Here is a 17,472-nt window from a genome sequence, read left to right as displayed (position 1 = left end):
AGAGAGAGAGAGAAGAAAGAGAAGAGTGAAGGAAAGGAAGAAGAGGAGGGAGAAAAGAATGAAGGATCAAAGTAAAATAAGTAGTATAATCTGTTCTCTCATCTTCCTGGTTTTTCTTTCCAAGGAGAGTCAAAGTGTTTTGATGCTGTTGGTTCTTTGTGTTCTTATAATAATGGTGTAAGAAACAAAAACTGAGTTTGAATGGTTTTAAAAAACTTAGTAATAGCAGAGAATATAAAAATGATAAATGTGGTCATATGAAAAGTTTCCTAACTAGTGATAAAAATGTTTATTATTAGTCACTATTGAGAGATAGATAAATATAAGAAGAAAATAAATACCGTGCAGTGACTACTGAAATTTTTAATTTTTTAATCATTTATTTTTCTGTGTAAGAAAATACAAGTTTTTAACACAATTTGAATCTCATTCTTGACTTTTCACCTGACAGTCCATTGCATGTCACTAAATATTCTTTGAAAATTTATTTAGTTATGGTTCATAGAATTGCACCAGATGATGAATCAGTATATATCTAACTGCTTGTCATAGAAAAAGTAATTTGTTTTCAACTTGTTGTAAAACTATGCTGAGAGATCCTTGAACATAAATCTGTGAATATGTATTTCATTATTTCCTTAGAAAATTTAAACTATTTTTTCAGATTTTTGAAGGATATATCCAAGTATTTCTCTAGAAAACTTGCACAGCTGAAGTACATGATGGTATATTTCATTATACCCCAAACAACATCAGGAATCATCTTTTTAAAACTTTTTCTGTCTACTTTTATTTGATTACTTATATAGATAAGCATTTCCTACATTTCTTGAATGGACATGTGATTGTGACATTGTATGTAACTTTAAAAATCACTGTTTCCATCACAGATCTAAACGAACAAAGGCGTTGCTAAAGCTAAATAGGCAGAAAGAAGAAAAGAATCTCAGATTGCAGTTGCAACTTGAAAGGCAGAGAGCCATGAGACATTCCCGAGAATTACGGCTGAGTATGCTTGAAATAGTTCATCCAGGTGAGTAAGTGCAGTATCAACCTTACAAGTATAAGAATGTAAATAAACATTTTTCCTATCTACTTGATGTTTGTTTTTATCTTTCCCTTGTTCTTTTCTCTCTTTCTCTGTCTCTAGATAAAGCTTATTAAACTTCTTGAATAAAAAAAACAAGTTACAATTTTTTCCAAGTCAGACCTATTAGTTAATGATGAGCTATTTCCCATGTTTTCTTTTCTTCTTTTAAGTATAAATTAGTGAAACAAAAATTTATACTTAAAAATTAGTGTCTGGGACATAAACTCTTGAATTTAGTTGAAAAGTTAGAGCATTGCTACATTCTGCCATCAGAGTTTTACTTATTCTGTAGTACAAGCCTTGCAGCAGCACCTGCCTCCTGTGAAGACTAAGCTAAAATTAATAATAAAGTGTGATTTGGGATGGCTAGTTGGTTACAAGATTTTTTTCCTTGGTATTTTACTTCTTTTCTTTATTATTCATTCTCAGAACACTTCACTGGGCCCTTATTTCTCTTCCTTTACTTTAAATCGAGTTACATTCCAGAGTTCCTCCATATCCAGTTATTCTCATATGCTGCCTGGTATATCCCATCCATAGCCATAGATTTGGTTAGCTGAGTGCTTAGCATTTTATATCTCACCCCCTCACCTAAAGCTCCATCTAGAAGGACCACTGAATAGAACCTTTTACATAAACAAAAGGTCTGCACCATGTAATATAGTAGCCAGTGGCTAAGATCACTATTCAGTATTCCAAATTTCTCTAATGCATTTAAGGACCTGGACTTTTACTTTTTTTTTGTAAATCTAAGTAGACACTGGTTGTCACTGTATACTCTATTAGTCAGCACAGCTCTGTAGCCAACTGCCTGTTGGATAGTTTTATTTAAATATTCAAAGACATCTTAAAATTAAAGTCATCTTGCTCCCAGATTTTTTATTTCTCATTTCAGACAGTGGTGCAAACCATCTACTCTTTTTTCCATCTGAAAGGCCCTAAAATGCTTTCCCTTTCACCTCCACTATCAGTTTTTTATAGTCTTTCAAATATATCCCTGTTAAATTCCACTGGTACTACCGTATTTCTTAGCAGCTGTGAACCTAGAGCTATAAATGAGCCAACTCTCAGAAAGTAAAAAGAAAGTCATGGGTGGAACCAACTAAAGAAACACTTAAAAGCATACAAGGTAGAATAAATAACATATTCATACCTTGCCCTTTCCTTCTGGTGGTACCAAATGATTTCTTAACGATATACTAATGACTTTTTTCCTCAAAAATGTTCTTACGATTGAATTTTCAGTCCTTTTTACACCACCCTACCACAAAAATGTTTTTAGGACTATTATCTCTAAAGAAGTTTGCATAATCTAGGAAAACTTTTTTTTTTAAATCTTAGAACCATAAAATAATAAGATTGAGGAAATCAGAGATAGTATTAAAAATTTTTTTAAAAGACAAGGTTGTTACTATTACCTCTGTCCTGATTCTAGAACTTGAGAAAACATAGCAGTGAAAATGTTACAGTAGCATCTGTTATCTTGTTTAGGTCAAGTGGAGAAATACAATCAGAAGCTGGAAGAGAAATCAGCACTGATAATCCAGAAGCACTGGAGAGGGTACAGACAAAGAAAAAAGTTCCACCAACAAAGGCCATGTCTCACAGAGCATAAAGCAGCTGTCATACTTCAAAGAGCAGTGAGTCTGCTATAGCAAGAACTGCTGTAGCTAAGGAGCCAACATGGGTTCAGATCTGAATTTGCTCTTTACCTGTTGAAAAACTTGGTCAAGTTAATTAGATTTCTTTTTATTTATTTATTTATTTATTTATTTTTTTTTTGTCTTTTTCCTTTTTATCGGTACCAGGGATCGTACTCACGACTGCCTGCTTGCAAGGCAGGTGCTTTATGCCGCTGAGCTAAATCCCCAGCCCCTAGTTAATTAGATTTCTTAAGCATTAGTTTTTTCCTCAGGAAAATAAAGCTCATAAGCACTCAGTCCTTAGGACTACTGTAGAACCTTCACCACATCATTTGCCAAATTGCAATACTGTTACTGTTAACTTTATTCCTCTACTACTGGGGCTGCTAGTTCCTCAATAAGAATAAGAAACTATTTCTTATTTAATGTTGTCATCAGCTCTCAGGGTGTGCTTGATGTATGAGTAGAGGTCGACTCTATCGTTTTACTCAGTTGTGTGGATCAGATGCCCTAACCTGTGGAAATAGTTTTTTTTTAATATTCCAACATCTTATGTAAATGCAGCATATCATTTTTGAATTTTTTAATTGTATAAATTAAATTTTAATTGTATAAATTAAGTACTTGATATAATTAGACAAGTATATAACTCTTGACTTGTGAAATACTGTTCTTAAATGAGCAAAATAGCAGAGTAATATTTTATTGACCTGGTGAAGCATAGTATAGGCTGCTTTTTTTCAAGTTAAATGACCAGTTTTCCAATATTCAGTTGTTCTATTATATATGGCTATAAAGTAGTATAATATAACATGTTTCAGATATTCATGCATTTAGCTTAACAACCTGTTATTGTTGAACTTTTGGTCAGTTTTCAGTTTTTCACTATAATAGCTTTTATTTTTATTTTTTGGTACCAGGGATCAAATTCATGACTTCATACTTGCCAAGCAGGCACTTACGCTGCTGAGCTAAATCCTCGGCCCTCATAGTAGCTTTTAAATATTTTCTGTGGGTTCATAGTTTATAGTATATTAATAAAATCATCTAACAACACATTAGAATAACTACTAGAAAAATTAGAAGAGATATCTGACTCTTTCTGCTTCAGGCTCTTCTGAGAATCTTAGCCTATAAAGGTAGCAAAAAGGGCTGCACAATCACTGAATCACACATACTCCTGATATTTACCCTTTACCAAATAAGGATATTTAAGACCCGTTAATATCAAGATTGGCGACTTTCCTTCCTGTAGAGGGACCTTTGCCTTCTTTCTAATACTTTTACTTTGCAGATACCTCTTTTTTGTTGTTGTTTGATTTTTTTTATTTTAAAGAGGAAAAAAATCAAGAAGCAACAACAACAAAAGCAAAACGACAACAGTAATAACAAAAAAAAAACAAGAACAGCTATATAGGTTTTCAAAACAGATGATAGGATTTTAACAATGGTTGAACATTGTTATCTTCACAATAGTTGCTTATCTTACCAGATACAGAAATAAAACAAAAGTAAAACAGAATAAAATACTGGGTTTCAAAAATAAGACAGGAGAAAATCCCCCATAGCTCGTAGGAAGGCATGCTTTGTCTTCTGGCTGAGTCTCTTCCTGTTCTGCCTGGCAGGGCCTGGTTCACAGGAAGGCCTTGTTTTGTTTTTTGAGACAAGATTTTGTTATGTAGTTCAGACTGACCTTAAACTCACTATGTAGCCCAGGCTGGCCTTAAACTCACAGCAGTCCCCCTGCCTCAGCCTCCCAAGTGCTGGGATTACTGGTGTGCACCACAGTACCCAGCTAGCTACCTCCTTTCTAAAGACTGTCCTGTCAGGGAATTAGCTGGGCCTTTATTATGTTGACTGACCACGTTATCTGATTTAGATGAGCTCAACACTTGGAAAAGGCATCCTCTGTGATACCCCAGTTTGTCTATCATTCCCTAGACGAGCAGTGATCATTGTAACAATATTTCAGGGGCTATGATGGCAAAATTATTTTGACTTCCACAATTTACATTGGTACCTAAGGAAAAAATTAGTTGCATTTGCCTCATGTCTACTCAAACAAATCCACAAAAGGGGAGTATTTGTCCACAAAGTAAGAACAAAAAGATACAGGCCTTATTTATAATTTTTGCCTCTCACTAGTAGAAGTAACTGTTAAGTCAAAGCAAAGCTAGCAAAATGGAAAAGGAAATACGAGGATTACTTTCAAAGGAGGAAAAGAGAAAGAAAATGTAAGCATGTAGAGAGAAGAAGAAGAAAAGTAGTAGAGAAAATTAGAACAGGGCAATGCTCAGTAAAGGACACATTTTGCCACATTAAAGCATTTAATTTGCCATATTAAAGCATTATTTTCTAAGCACACTCTGCACCTGCACTAATACAGTAGCCATTAAGCACGTGTGAATATGGAGTATTTGACATGTTAACCAGTCCAAATTGAAAGCGCTCTAAATGTAAAATACCCACCAGATTTTAGAAACATCAGATGGCCTGTGGGTCACCATAGTCAGCATTTATTTCTAGGTCTGAGCCACCCTCCCACTCTGTGAATCAGGGCTCAGGGAGAAAGTGCCATTTGCTGCCTCCTCCTGCTGCGTTGAAGTGTCTCTCTTCACTCTAAGTGGTCTTCCACTCTTGCTTCGGATCTTTTGCCTGTCCCAAAGACGTACTTCCCTCCCTCTCCTCTTCCTCACATTACTGTAATCCAGCATCTGGACACCAGATCTCAGAGGCTTCTTCTCTGCTTTCATCATTCTGCCATACTCCTGGATGTCCACATAGCACAAATTTATTCTTTTTATATCCTTTTCCCCTCTTCTTCCATCACCCTTCTCCATCTCTTAGTCTCATTCCCATTTGCAAAAGATCTATCTCCTTGTTTTCTATAATCTTTTATGTTACTCTTTACCAAAGACATTTTTAGGCATTAAAAATCTACCACAACCCAGGTGGCTCCCGAGGTTCTTAGGGTTAAAGTGAGAGAAATACAAGAAAAGACAAAGCTGGGGTCAGGTGGAGTCCTTATCCTCCTGATGGGAGCAAACTGCTGGCTTCTCACTGCAGTGGCAGTTTATTAAAACCTTTTAGCAACTTAATGTCACATGACACCCTGTTGTCCTAGCAACCCACTGTTTAGATTGTTTTGGGGCCAGGTGTTCTCTGGGCTGAAGCAGCTTCTTCATGTGGTTTGCCCCAGGCATTCTTTGTTCTCGGAATGAGCATGCTCCTGTCTTGTACACATAGTCAACTTCAAGCTTCAACAGCTCCCAACAAAAATGTCTTAGGAATGACTCAGGAAAGAAGATAGCATGGAATCCAAGAAACAAATAGATGCAAAGAAGTTAACTAGATGATGTTAAATGTACCATAGGGAGACAGTTAAGCTACATGCATAGAGTATAGTCAGATCAGAAAACCCCAGAAAACAGATATCTAGGAAAATTAGTCTGGTAGAAGGCCTGATATTTTCTACTGTCTTGACAAGGCATAGTTTAAGAAGTAGAGTCAGTATTAAATATACAGAAACTACATACAAATGAGCTGGTGGTACACACCTGTAATCACAGCACTTGGGAGTGAGGGCAGAGGATTGCCATGAGTTCAAGGCCAACCTGGTCTACATAGCAAGGTCTTGTCTCAAAAAAATTCCACTAAGCACAAGAATAAGTATTAATTCCAGAGAAAATAAGTATGCAGGGAAGGAAAAGCACTCATAATATATGATTCTAAAGTCTTCATACAATAATAATTATGTAAACAGTGAACCGGCAGGTCCAGGGATTTAGCTCAGTGGCGTAAGTACCTGTTTGGCAAATGCAAAGTCGTGAGTTTGATCCCCGGTACCAAAAACAGGGAACCAGCTAAAACTATAATACAGTGATATTGGATGGTTAGAATATAAAAAGTACAAGCAGTGAAAGAGCTAAATCCTGTTTTCAATTCGAGAAAATCAGTAGATAATGCATATATTTGAAAATCATATATTCAAAAAGCTAAGTGTGGAAAAACCTGAAAAAGTTAATTTTGTCCTCTTTGGGGTTGGAAATGGTGTTAACTGGGGACCAGTATAATTATTTTGATACTAATTCTGTATAATAAACTTTAAACAATAGAATTTTATACCAGCAAACTTCAATGGGAAGGGTCAGATATAAAATATTTGAGGCTCTGCAGACCCTGTAGTCTGTTAGAGTTCCTCAACACTTGCAGCTCAAATTAAAGCCATAAATAATAGTAAACAATTGAGCATAACCATGTTCCAAAAAAACATTGTTTGCAGACCTTCAATTTGGGTTTGTGTGTTTGTTTTTGAGATAGGGTGTCACTGCATAGTTCGGGCTTGCTCAGTATGTAACCCAGGCTGGCCTTAAACTTGCAGAGATCCTCCTGCCTCAGTGTTATGGTTGATACATTGTGACAACTTGAGAGGTTCACAAATTTAGCTGAGAAACTCAGCAGGAAACAGAGTTCTTACTTTGTAAATGCCCTCCATCCTGTGCAAAGGAGGGCAAGGAGATTTTTATGAGTGCTACACCTGCCCTGAAGTGGGGGAGGTGGCCTGTGTACAATATCAAGCAAATCAATTTTGCTTTGGCTGTCTTTTTTGCTCTGGCTGCTGCCTTGAAGTGTTGCCCCTGTGCCGTCCACCCTGCCTGGGAGCCAGCTGATTATGGACTGAAACTTCTACAAACAGTGAGCTAGATGAACCTTCCCTTCCTTCATTTAGGGCATAGGGTATTTTATTTTAGCAAGGGGAGGAAAGTAAAAGTAACCAAGACACTCAGTCTCCTGAGTGTTGGAATTAGAGGCACACCACCATGCCTGGCTACAGACACTGAATTTGAATTTCATATAGATTCACGTCACAAAATATTCTTTACTTTTTAACCATGTTTTTAAAAAACTTCATTTTTAACTCTCAAGCCGTGGAAAAACTGACAGTAGACTTAATTTGGTCTATGGGCCATAATTTACCAACCATTGCTCTAAAGTATGAATGTGCAACTTTGATGACAACAAAAAACTACAAAGAAAGAAAAAGAGTGAAAAAATGGGAAGAGTAATTTCAAATATGTCCCAAATCAAGGCTGTTATGAGATTTTTAAAATTTTACTAGAAGTCTGTTCTGAAAAACATAAAGTACATTCATATGTTGTCAGCTGCCTTGCACCTTGTTTTACAATAATTTCTCATTTACCAGTGCTTTTTTAGGTACTCTATGATGTTTATAATACTGTTGGCCATGTAGAAGTAGGGTCCAAATTTCCTAAAGACATAGAATTAGTTCTATAGGGATCAAGTAACTTGCCCAGAATCATACAGTTTATAAGAAAGAATTGAGATTAGAACTCAATGCTTAATTCCTTTGTCAATCTTTATTACTTACTGTATAGAAAAAAGTGAATGTATCCTTGTGGTCAGATTCCCATTGCTGTGACAGAAATACCTAAAATATAAGCTTACAAGAAAGATTTATTTTGACCCAAGTTTCTGAGGTTCCAGTCCAGGGCCTGTGGGAAATCAAAGCATCAATAGCAAAGTTGCTCACCTCCAAGCCATGGAAAGCAGGGAGAAGGAAAGGGTAAGGCATACTGGCAGTGACCTAACTTCCTTTCAGTAAGTCCCTTGTCTTAAAAGTTGTGCTTCCTCCCACAAGTGTCATCAGCAGGGAGCTAAACCTTTACTACATGAGCATTTTAGGAACATTTAAGATTCATACCATAACAATTCTTATAAAAGAAAAAAATGAAAGCACTAGAGAGGAATAGCCAGATGGTCCCTGTGTTACATGGTGCTAAAGTGATAGGCATGCAGCAGAAACCACAGTGTGATGATAAGAGGTATAAGAGAGATGAGGTAGACATAGTAAGTGTATTTTCACTTACAGGGGGTTTATTAGGAGATAACCCCTCATAAACCGAGGCCCATCTGTAAAGTTAAAAAGTCACTGACTGCCCTTTCTTACTCTACCACAGTTCCATCGGTCCCCCTCCTCATTTACTCTGTGAATCACTGTTGCCACAGTGTCACTGCTGTATATTGTAGAGAAATAATAGCTGTATTGGGGAGAAAAGTCACAAACCTTCTTTTCTCTCTCCCTCCACTCCCACCTCAGGTTCTTAAATTCCTAACAAAGTGCCGTAAGAAAAGGAAAGTACTTGTCCCTTGGCAAGGACTCCAGGAACTCACAGATGCACGCAGAGTTCAACTGAAGCAACAAGTGGATGACTATGTCAGAAGGCATCCAGTATGTAGGCTTCTGTGCCATAATATCTACATTACATTACTTAATTGCATGATAATCACTAACAAAGCAGTAACTCATATTCTTCAGCCTATTTATTGCTGACATAAGATAATTCAGTGGCTTTACCATATAGTTAATGATTTAGGGTCTCTTTATAATGTAACTGTTGAAGTATAGTCAATGGTGAAGAGGACTTCACTTCTCATACTTCAGAAAGACTTGCTCATTTTACAATACTAACCATTTTAATTTGATACAATGACATTTGTTGATTTTTGATGGCATTTCTTCTGCAGTTGGGATTCTGTTTAGAAAGGCCTTTCCTGTGGCCATGTATTCAAGAGTTCAGCTATTGTATCTAAAAGTGTTTCTGTTTTAGTAACCGTTTTATCCATTTTCATTTTACTTTGACATAAAGTGATAGATAGGAGTCTAAATTCAATCTTCTGCGTGAGTATAACTAATTTCCCCATCACGATTTGTTAAAGAGGCTGTGTTTTCTCCAGCATATAATTTTGGCCCCTTCATAATGGTCAGATGACTTTTAATGTGCCTGGGGTTGTTTCTCCATCTTGTCTTCTGTTTCTTAGATCTGTATGTTTGTTTTGGTGCCAATGCCATACTGTTTTGTTTTGTTTCATTTTGTTGTTGTTGTTTTTTAAATCACTGTAGCTTTGTAGTATCACTTGAAACTTGGGACTATTATGCCTCATGCCTTGTTTTTGTTACCAAGGATTGCTTTTGCTACTCAGGGTCTCTTTTGGTTCCGTATAAACCTTAGGATATTTTTTTCTTAATTCTATGAAAAATACTGTTGGCATTTTGATTATGATTGCATTAAGTCTGTGTATCACTTTTCTACCATATTGACAATACTGGTTCTGGCTGTTCAAGAACAGGGATATCTTTCCATTTTCTGATGTCCTTTTCAATTTCCTTTTTCATAGAACTGTGGATGTGAACAGTACTGTTTCCCTAATTCACTTCTCAGTGGATTCTTTATTGATGTACAGGAATGCAGCTGACTTTTGTGTTTTGATTTTGTCCTCTCTTTTGCCTGATTCTACTGACAGATGTTTTGAGTACTATATGAAACAGGAGTTGTAATAATGGAAATCTTTGTCTTGTTCCTGATTTTTGGGTCAGCCTTTCAGTTTTTCCCCTTTTAATATGATATTAACAGTAGGTTTGTCATAAATGGCTTTTGTCAGATGGAGGTAAAGTCCTTCTATATCTACAGTAGCTTTTTCAGGGTTTTTATCATGAATGGATGTTAGATTTTTTTTAAAAAAGACTTTTAAGTAAGATAATCTTAATTTTATCCTTGCTTCTATTTATGTGACATATTTTAGGATCAGGAAATTCATTAAAGAGATAAGCCTACAGTTTTTTTTTTTTTAAGCTGAATTCTAGTCTGATTTTAGAAGTAGGATATTGTAACTTCCAGAAATGAGTTTGAAAATAGTCCTTCCCTTTCAATTTCTTTAAAGAGTTTGATAAACATTGGTGGTGTATCCTCCCTGAAGTTCTTGCAGAATTCAGCAGTGAAGCCATCAGGTCCTGGGAATTTTCTTAGTTGGTGTAGTTTTTATTACTGCCTCAGTTTCATTGCCTATTATTGAATTATTTGGAGTTTTCATACTTCCTTGTTTCAGTTCTGGTAATTTTATGAGTCTAGAAAAATGTTTCTTCTAGATTCTCTTGATTTGTTGAAGTATAATTTTTCATAGCAGTTACTAATAATTTTCTAGATTTCAGCAGTATCTATTGTGACTTCAATTTTTTCACTTCTAATTGTACTTTTTGATTCTTTTCTTTCACTTTTTTGAATAAGTTTGGCCAAGACATTGTCTATTTAGTTTACTTTTTCAATGAACTAGCTCTTTGATTCATTGATTCTTTTGTCTCAGTTTCATTATTTTTTTTTTGATCTTTATGAATTCTTCCCTTACAATAATTCTGAATTTGAAGTGTTCTTGTTTTTCTAGGACCTTGAACTGTATGATTAGATTTATTTTTTCAGCCAAGTTTTTCTTAATGTGAGCATTCACATAAATAAGCCAGCCTTTGCAATTTAGCAGTTTAGTAAAACTTTGTCTCCAAGTAAGCTATAACTCAATGTGATGGCCTTGGGTTCATTCTTTAATAATGAAAAAAAAAGTCAAATTAAAAATAATACCTGACCCGCTCTCTTGGTAAGTGCCCCTGGGGCTGGCCCGGAGGAGAACCAGTGGCTACCCAAGACCCGGCCATGTTGGGACTTAGGTGGCTGCACAAGGAAGCAGTCTGCTCACCTTCTTGGTAAGCACCTCTGGCGCCAGCCGGGAGGAGAACCAGTCAGCTGTTCCTGTGAGCCTACAGGACGCGCGGCTGAGAATCAAACATCCCCCTACCCCCACCCTGTCAGCAACCAGAGTCAGAGTTCTGAGCATCTCTTGGGAGGATGCCCATATGCAGTATAGCAAATAAAGGGGATTTCCTTCTATCTTCTGTTTGAAGGCAAAGGTTATTTTCACTCTTATGTTTTGTAATGATTGTTTTGCTCTATTCAATATTCTCCTTCAATTGGTTTTACAATGTTCTGTTATTGGTTTGATTTTGCTATACCTAATTGACTGGACAACTATTGTGAAGATAACAAGATATATGATAGTACCTGTTACTACTATCCCATTTTCCTGCTTTGAAGTTCTGTACCAATGTCAAAAAAAAGACCTGAGAATATGTTGATATCAAAAAAATTTATATGAAAAGTAAAAATTTAGTATAAGTTTCATGATAAAAGAGTCATTAAGATGCTATAAGTATTCTAAATGTTTATGTTCCTAGTAACAGAGCTTCAAAATACATAAAGCTAACATGGATGAACCTTGAAGAAATAGTAAGTAAAATAAACTAGACAAATTTTGTATGATTCCATTTATCAGAGACTAAAATAGTCTTATTGCTAGAAAGAGTAGAGTCAGGAATATCTCTCAGCGACATGGTGCCTGTCTGAAAGAAAGAAAGAAAGAAAAAAAGAAAGAAAGAAAGAGAGAGAGAGAGAGAGAGAAGAAGGTAAGGAGTAGAATAATGATTTCTAGGAGCTGAAAGTTGGAGAAATAATTTGAAATAAATTCACATACATAACCAAATAATTAAACTGCATGACCAGAGGTACATGTAGTAATTAAAGCAGTAAAGAAATAGAAGCAGTTGGATCCATATGTTTAAAAAAAGGTGAACCTGGATATATACATCACAGCACGTACAAAATTTAACCAAAAATGGATCATAAGAGCCCGGTATGATGGTACATGCCTGAAGCAAAGGCAGAAGAATCAGAAGTTTGAGCCCGGCTTGAGCAAATCAACTACTTAGTGAGACTGTATCTCAGAATTTTAAAAGGAGCTGGACCTATTCCATGTGTGAAGACTCTAGGTTTAAATCCCCAGTACTGCAAATAAATAAATGTTTAAACCTGAAGCATAAAACTTATAGAAGAAACCATGGAGAAAAATGGTGACTTTGAGTTAGGCAAAGATTTCTTAATTACAACACTAGAAGCAAAGAAGACAGAAATTAATAAATTGACTGTCAAAATTTAAGCTTCCTTTCAAAAGATGCTGTTTAAGGAAATAAAAAGAGAAGGGACAGATTGGGAGAATATCTTTGCCAAGCATATATTTAATAAAAGTTCTTTATTCATGATACATAAAGAACTTTTAAAAGTCAATAATAAGAAAACATACGAACCAAGTGTTTTGGACAAAAGATTTAAACAGCCTTTTGACCCAAAGAAATAGACAATAAATAAGCCCATGGAAAAATGCAGCATTAGTCTTTGGAGGAAATATGAATTAAAATAGAAATAAGGTATTCTACATCTACTAGAATGACTAAAATATAAAAGGTTGAACACATCAGAGATTAGCAAGAATATTGAGAAACTGTGACTGACACTGTTCGTGGGAATGTGCAATAGTACTACTGCTTTGGAAAATAGCTTGGCATTTCCTTAAAAAGTGAGATATATGTCTACCACAATTCAGTCATTTCAGCGCTACGTATTTGGCCAAGAAAGAAGCAAATATACTTCCATATGAACACTTATAGATTAATTGTAACATCCAAAAACTAGAAACAACCCAAATGTCCAACAGTATATCAGTAACAACCCAAATGTCCAATAGTGTATCAACCATTGTATATCATCAATATAAAAGAATAAATTATGCTCATGTCAACACAGATAAGCCTCAAAATGATTATGCTAACTACTATAGACCAAACAATGTAGTATATGTACTATATTATTCAGTTTGTACAAGCCCTAGAAATACAAACTGTAGTATCAGTGGTTGCTTAGGAGATGAGGAAAGGGGAAAAAGTAATGGCACAAGTGAAGTGGATTTTGATAAGTGTTTATTATTTTGATTGTGGTGATTATTTCACAGATGTATGTCAAAGCTTAACATATTGTTCCCTGTTAATATTTGCAAGTTATGTCACTTTTACCTATGGATGACTTTATTTTTAAAAACTTAACCTAAATATTTAAATGAAATTCAGAGTCCTGAGCTTTTAAAATGTAATTAGCCTGGTGACTAAAAAAGATCCTTTAGGTTCTAATCAATCATATTAACTCTTCAATTAACCAGGAGCTGGAATTGAATTGGAAAGAGTAGGAGAAGTACAAGTGACAGTTCTTGGTGAGCAAAAACAGTAAAGAGACACAGAAACATTCCTCCATACCACCAAATCTATGACCAGTTCCTCACCTCTGTAGAGAGCAGACAGTCTTGCTTTTAGCAGTTTTAATCATTTATAAGTTTAATCATCTTTATTAAAATTATAAATACACTCCAAGAAACTCTGATTCAGTAAGATCAGCACAGCTTCTTGTATCAATATTTTAACTGAAAATATGTAAAACATAGTGTCTGTCATTACAACATTTAACCTTACTCTAGTTCATCTTTAGAACTTTTTGCATCTTGAAAAACTGACACTCAATATTCATTAATCAAGAAACTCTCCATTCTCCCTTTGCCCAACTCCTGGAAAGCATTATTCTATATTTGTGTCTATGAATTTAACTGCTTTAAGTACCTCATGTGTGGTGTTTGTTCTTTGATATATGATGTATAACACTTAGAATGATGGCTATAAGATTTATTAAAATTAATTTATATCAGAATATCCTTCTTTTAAAGGTTGGATATCTGTATATGTATACCACATTTTGTTCATCCATTTAGCAGCAGCATACAGAGGTTTTGATTTTTTCATGTTCTTGTTACCACTTACTGTCTGTTCTTTTTTAATGGATAATAGATGTGACGTGGTATTTAATTGTGGTTTACATTTGAATTTCTGTAATGACTGACTAGTGATTTTTCGATTATCTTTTTCATATGTGAGTTGATCATTTGTATGTCTGCTTTACAGAAATATTTGCTCAAGTCTTTCGCCTATGTTTGAATTAGGTTATTTTTTGTTGTTGTCATTGAGTTTTAAGAATTCTTGGAGTATATTATAGATACTAATCCCTTGGCGCATATATGATTTGCAAATATTTCATGCCATTCCGTGAGCTGCCTTTTTATTTAATAATGTCCTTTAATACACTAAAGTTATTCTGATGGTCATTTGTCTATTTTTTTTCTCATTGCCTGGGCCTGTGGTCCAAAAACACATTACCCACAAACCAGTGTTGTGAGTCTACTCCTACATTTTATTTCAAGAGTTTTATCAGTGTAGCTCTTATGTTTAGTATTCTCTCTCTTCTTTCTCTCTCTCTCTCCTTCCCCCCTCCTCAAGTACCTATATATGCAGTTGTCCCCATTACCTTCAGGAGATTAGCTCTAGGACCTGCATGTGTACCAAAATTCACAAATGCGCATGGCCCTTATATAAAATGGCATAGTATTTCAAACGCTATATACTTCCTTTTGTGTACTATGAATCATCCCTAGTTTATTTCTAATATCTAATACTGTATAAAAGGTATATAAAATATTGTCATGGTATATTGTTTAGGAACCAATGCTAAGAAAAAAATTTGTATGTTTTCAGTTTTTTTAATATGTACTTTCAATTTGCAGTTAGTTGAATGCAGGGGTACCCACAGACAGGAAGAGACAACTGTGATTCTGATGCATACTCTAGTTTTTTGTTTTTGCTTTTAAGTGCTGCTTTAGCCATACTTTAGTGCACTTGCTTAAGCACCTGTGACTGAAAAGGAAGGCATTAGCAGAAACAGTTACAGCAAAGATCCAGAAACTTGAGTATTTGAGAATGCTGTAGTATCAGAACTGTTAGCTCCCAAGCTAAGAATAGTTCATCTTTAGTATCTAATCAGTTTACTTTCTCTTAAATTAGCTGACTAGCAAAGGAATATGGGTAGTTAGTTGTAGTACAGGAGATTTAACCCAGAGTCTTCACACTGAGCAACATCCGCAGCCCTTTTCATCATTACTATTATTATTTTTATTTTGAGGAAGGGCCTCGCTAAATAGGGAAGTTTCCCAGGCTAAGCTTTCACTTGTGATCTTCTGCCTCATCCTCCCAGAGTCCCGAGATTACAGGTATGCACCACTCCCAAGTGAAATATGATCCTTTAGCTGATTTTCTCTCGCATTCTGTGAAACCCTTAGATAAGTTTAGGAGTGGGGATCGGTTAAGAAGTAAGACAGTTTTTTCAAATGGGTCCAGGAAAAACAGGTCTGCCTTATTATTCCTCTTCCGGGGCACTGTCTTTATCAAACAATTCATAATTTTCACTGTAGTCTTTCAGTCTTACCCCTTTCCCCATAATTCATACTATCTAAAGAAGCAATATATGGGAACATGCCAAAATAAGCTTCTCTTTCTGTGTTTTTATCTAAGGCTGTTTTTAGGAGACTATTTAGTACATTCACAAGAGTATCAGGTGGACATCAATCACAAGATTGTATTGATAAAATGACACTAAGTACCTTAAATTTCTGCTAATGTTAAGCAAAATATACTTGTTATGTATGTCCTTTGTATGACAAGCTATTTTGTCCTGTGTTCCCAGAGCTCTCAGATGTCAGATGAGGCCAGCAGGGAGCTCCATGCCCAAGCTCAAGAACGGCTACAACACTACTTTATGAGCAGAGCCCTAGAAGAGAAAGCCCAGCAGCACAGAGAGGCTCTGATGGCTCAAATCAGCACAAATATTGAACAGCTAATGAGTATGTACTCCTTCCATTTTTGTTTCATAAAAGGAATAATCTTTGCAAGATATATGACATCTAAAAATCTTCAAAAGGAAGATACTACTAATAATCTTTTCCAACTTCTATCCTAAAGGATTTTCTGCATCTAATCCTGTTTTCAAATGATACAGATTCCATTGTGCTCCTTGTGTACTTTCTCTAGCCTTGCTATCACTCATATGTTTTAGGTTGGAATTACAGATTTCAAAGATGGTGATCCATTAACCAGTTTCTACTACAAAATCCCCAAAGCATTTAGTCATAGTTTAGAAGTAGTTACAGTGCCATTCACTTGTAAAGCGTCTTACAATTTTTAGTAAAGTACTTTCACAAAATTTTCTATTCTTTAAGCCGTTTAACAAAAATTGTATCTTTTAAACACAGAAATGGCCAGGCAGTTGGCCAGGCAGGCCAAGGAGTTAGAATCCTCTCTCTTCCTGCTATAGTGAAGTTTGTAGCTGTGTGGTTTCTAAGTTCCTACATGTTTGGCATGAGACTCCTCCAGTTACCTGTTTACTATCTGTTTCCTACAGAGGCACCAAGTCTGAAGGAGGCAGAAGGGAAAGAACCTGAGCTCTTCTTAAGTAGATCCAGGCCTGTGGCAGCCAAGGCCAAGCAGGCCCACCTCATCACTCTGAAGCACACTCAGGCACCTTGGTGGAAGAAGCTTGGGGAAGAACCAGGCAATGAGATTGATGTTCCCAAGGATGAGCTTACTATAGAATTAGAAACCTTATTCATTGGTGGGACCAAATCCCCTTAGGGAATTACCCTGAAAACTATATTGGTTCTGCTCGTTATACTGGTAGCCTAAGACTTTCCTACCTCATGTTTTTCCAGAGATTTCTCCCCCCAAAAAAAGACTTTCAGGGAGTAAGCACAAAGTTAGCACCTACCTCTCAAGTCTCTTTTTCTTTTCTCCGCCTCCCTGTCTCTGGCCATACACACAGTCTATGCTGCTTTGGCTGTGGAACTAAACTGATCATGGCATTGTGTTGTTGATAAAATAATAAAGTTATTTCATTTTACTATCTTCCAGTGAAAGGTTTTTTTTGGGTTTTTTTGTTTTGGTACTGGGGATGGAACTTAAGACCTCATATTTTCTAGGTAGGCTTATACCACTGAGCATGAAAAAATTTTTAAATAAATATTTTTAACAATTCTGCAAAATGTGGGATTATTTTAATTTTTCACATTTTTTACTTAAAATTCCTGTATTATCATTATTATTATTACTTTCATAGATATGTTTTGATCATTATTAAG

The 17,472-nt window shown here is 35.6% G+C and overlaps 1 protein-coding gene across 7 annotated transcripts in view; it reads left to right on the top strand.

Annotated features, from left to right (window-relative positions):
* Nucleotides 1–17,239, top strand: part of Iqcb1 (IQ motif containing B1) — a 54,612-nt gene extending 37,373 nt beyond the window's left edge. For 6 of the 7 annotated variants that reach the window (XM_003469304.5, XM_013151812.3, XM_013151811.3 and 3 more), the window contains 5 exons: nucleotides 891–1,033; nucleotides 2,582–2,730; nucleotides 8,852–8,983; nucleotides 16,026–16,182; nucleotides 16,740–17,239. In XM_003469304.5, coding sequence (XP_003469352.1) covers nucleotides 891–1,033; nucleotides 2,582–2,730; nucleotides 8,852–8,983; nucleotides 16,026–16,182; nucleotides 16,740–16,969 — 811 coding nt within the window. In that variant the 3' untranslated portion in view covers nucleotides 16,970–17,239. The remainder of the gene's footprint in view (nucleotides 1–890; nucleotides 1,034–2,581; nucleotides 2,731–8,851; nucleotides 8,984–16,025; nucleotides 16,183–16,739) is intronic. The other variant, XM_063225069.1, reaches the window with a different exon arrangement.
* Nucleotides 17,240–17,472: the final 233 nt, after the last annotated feature.

Source organism: Cavia porcellus, unplaced genomic scaffold (genome assembly GCF_034190915.1).
Source record: "Cavia porcellus strain 051 isolate PalLab524CR breed Dunkin Hartley unplaced genomic scaffold, mCavPor4.1 scaffold_15, whole genome shotgun sequence".
In the NCBI taxonomy this organism is placed as follows: Eukaryota; Metazoa; Chordata; class Mammalia; order Rodentia; family Caviidae; genus Cavia; species Cavia porcellus.
This window is presented reverse-complemented; position numbering and strand designations above follow the sequence as displayed.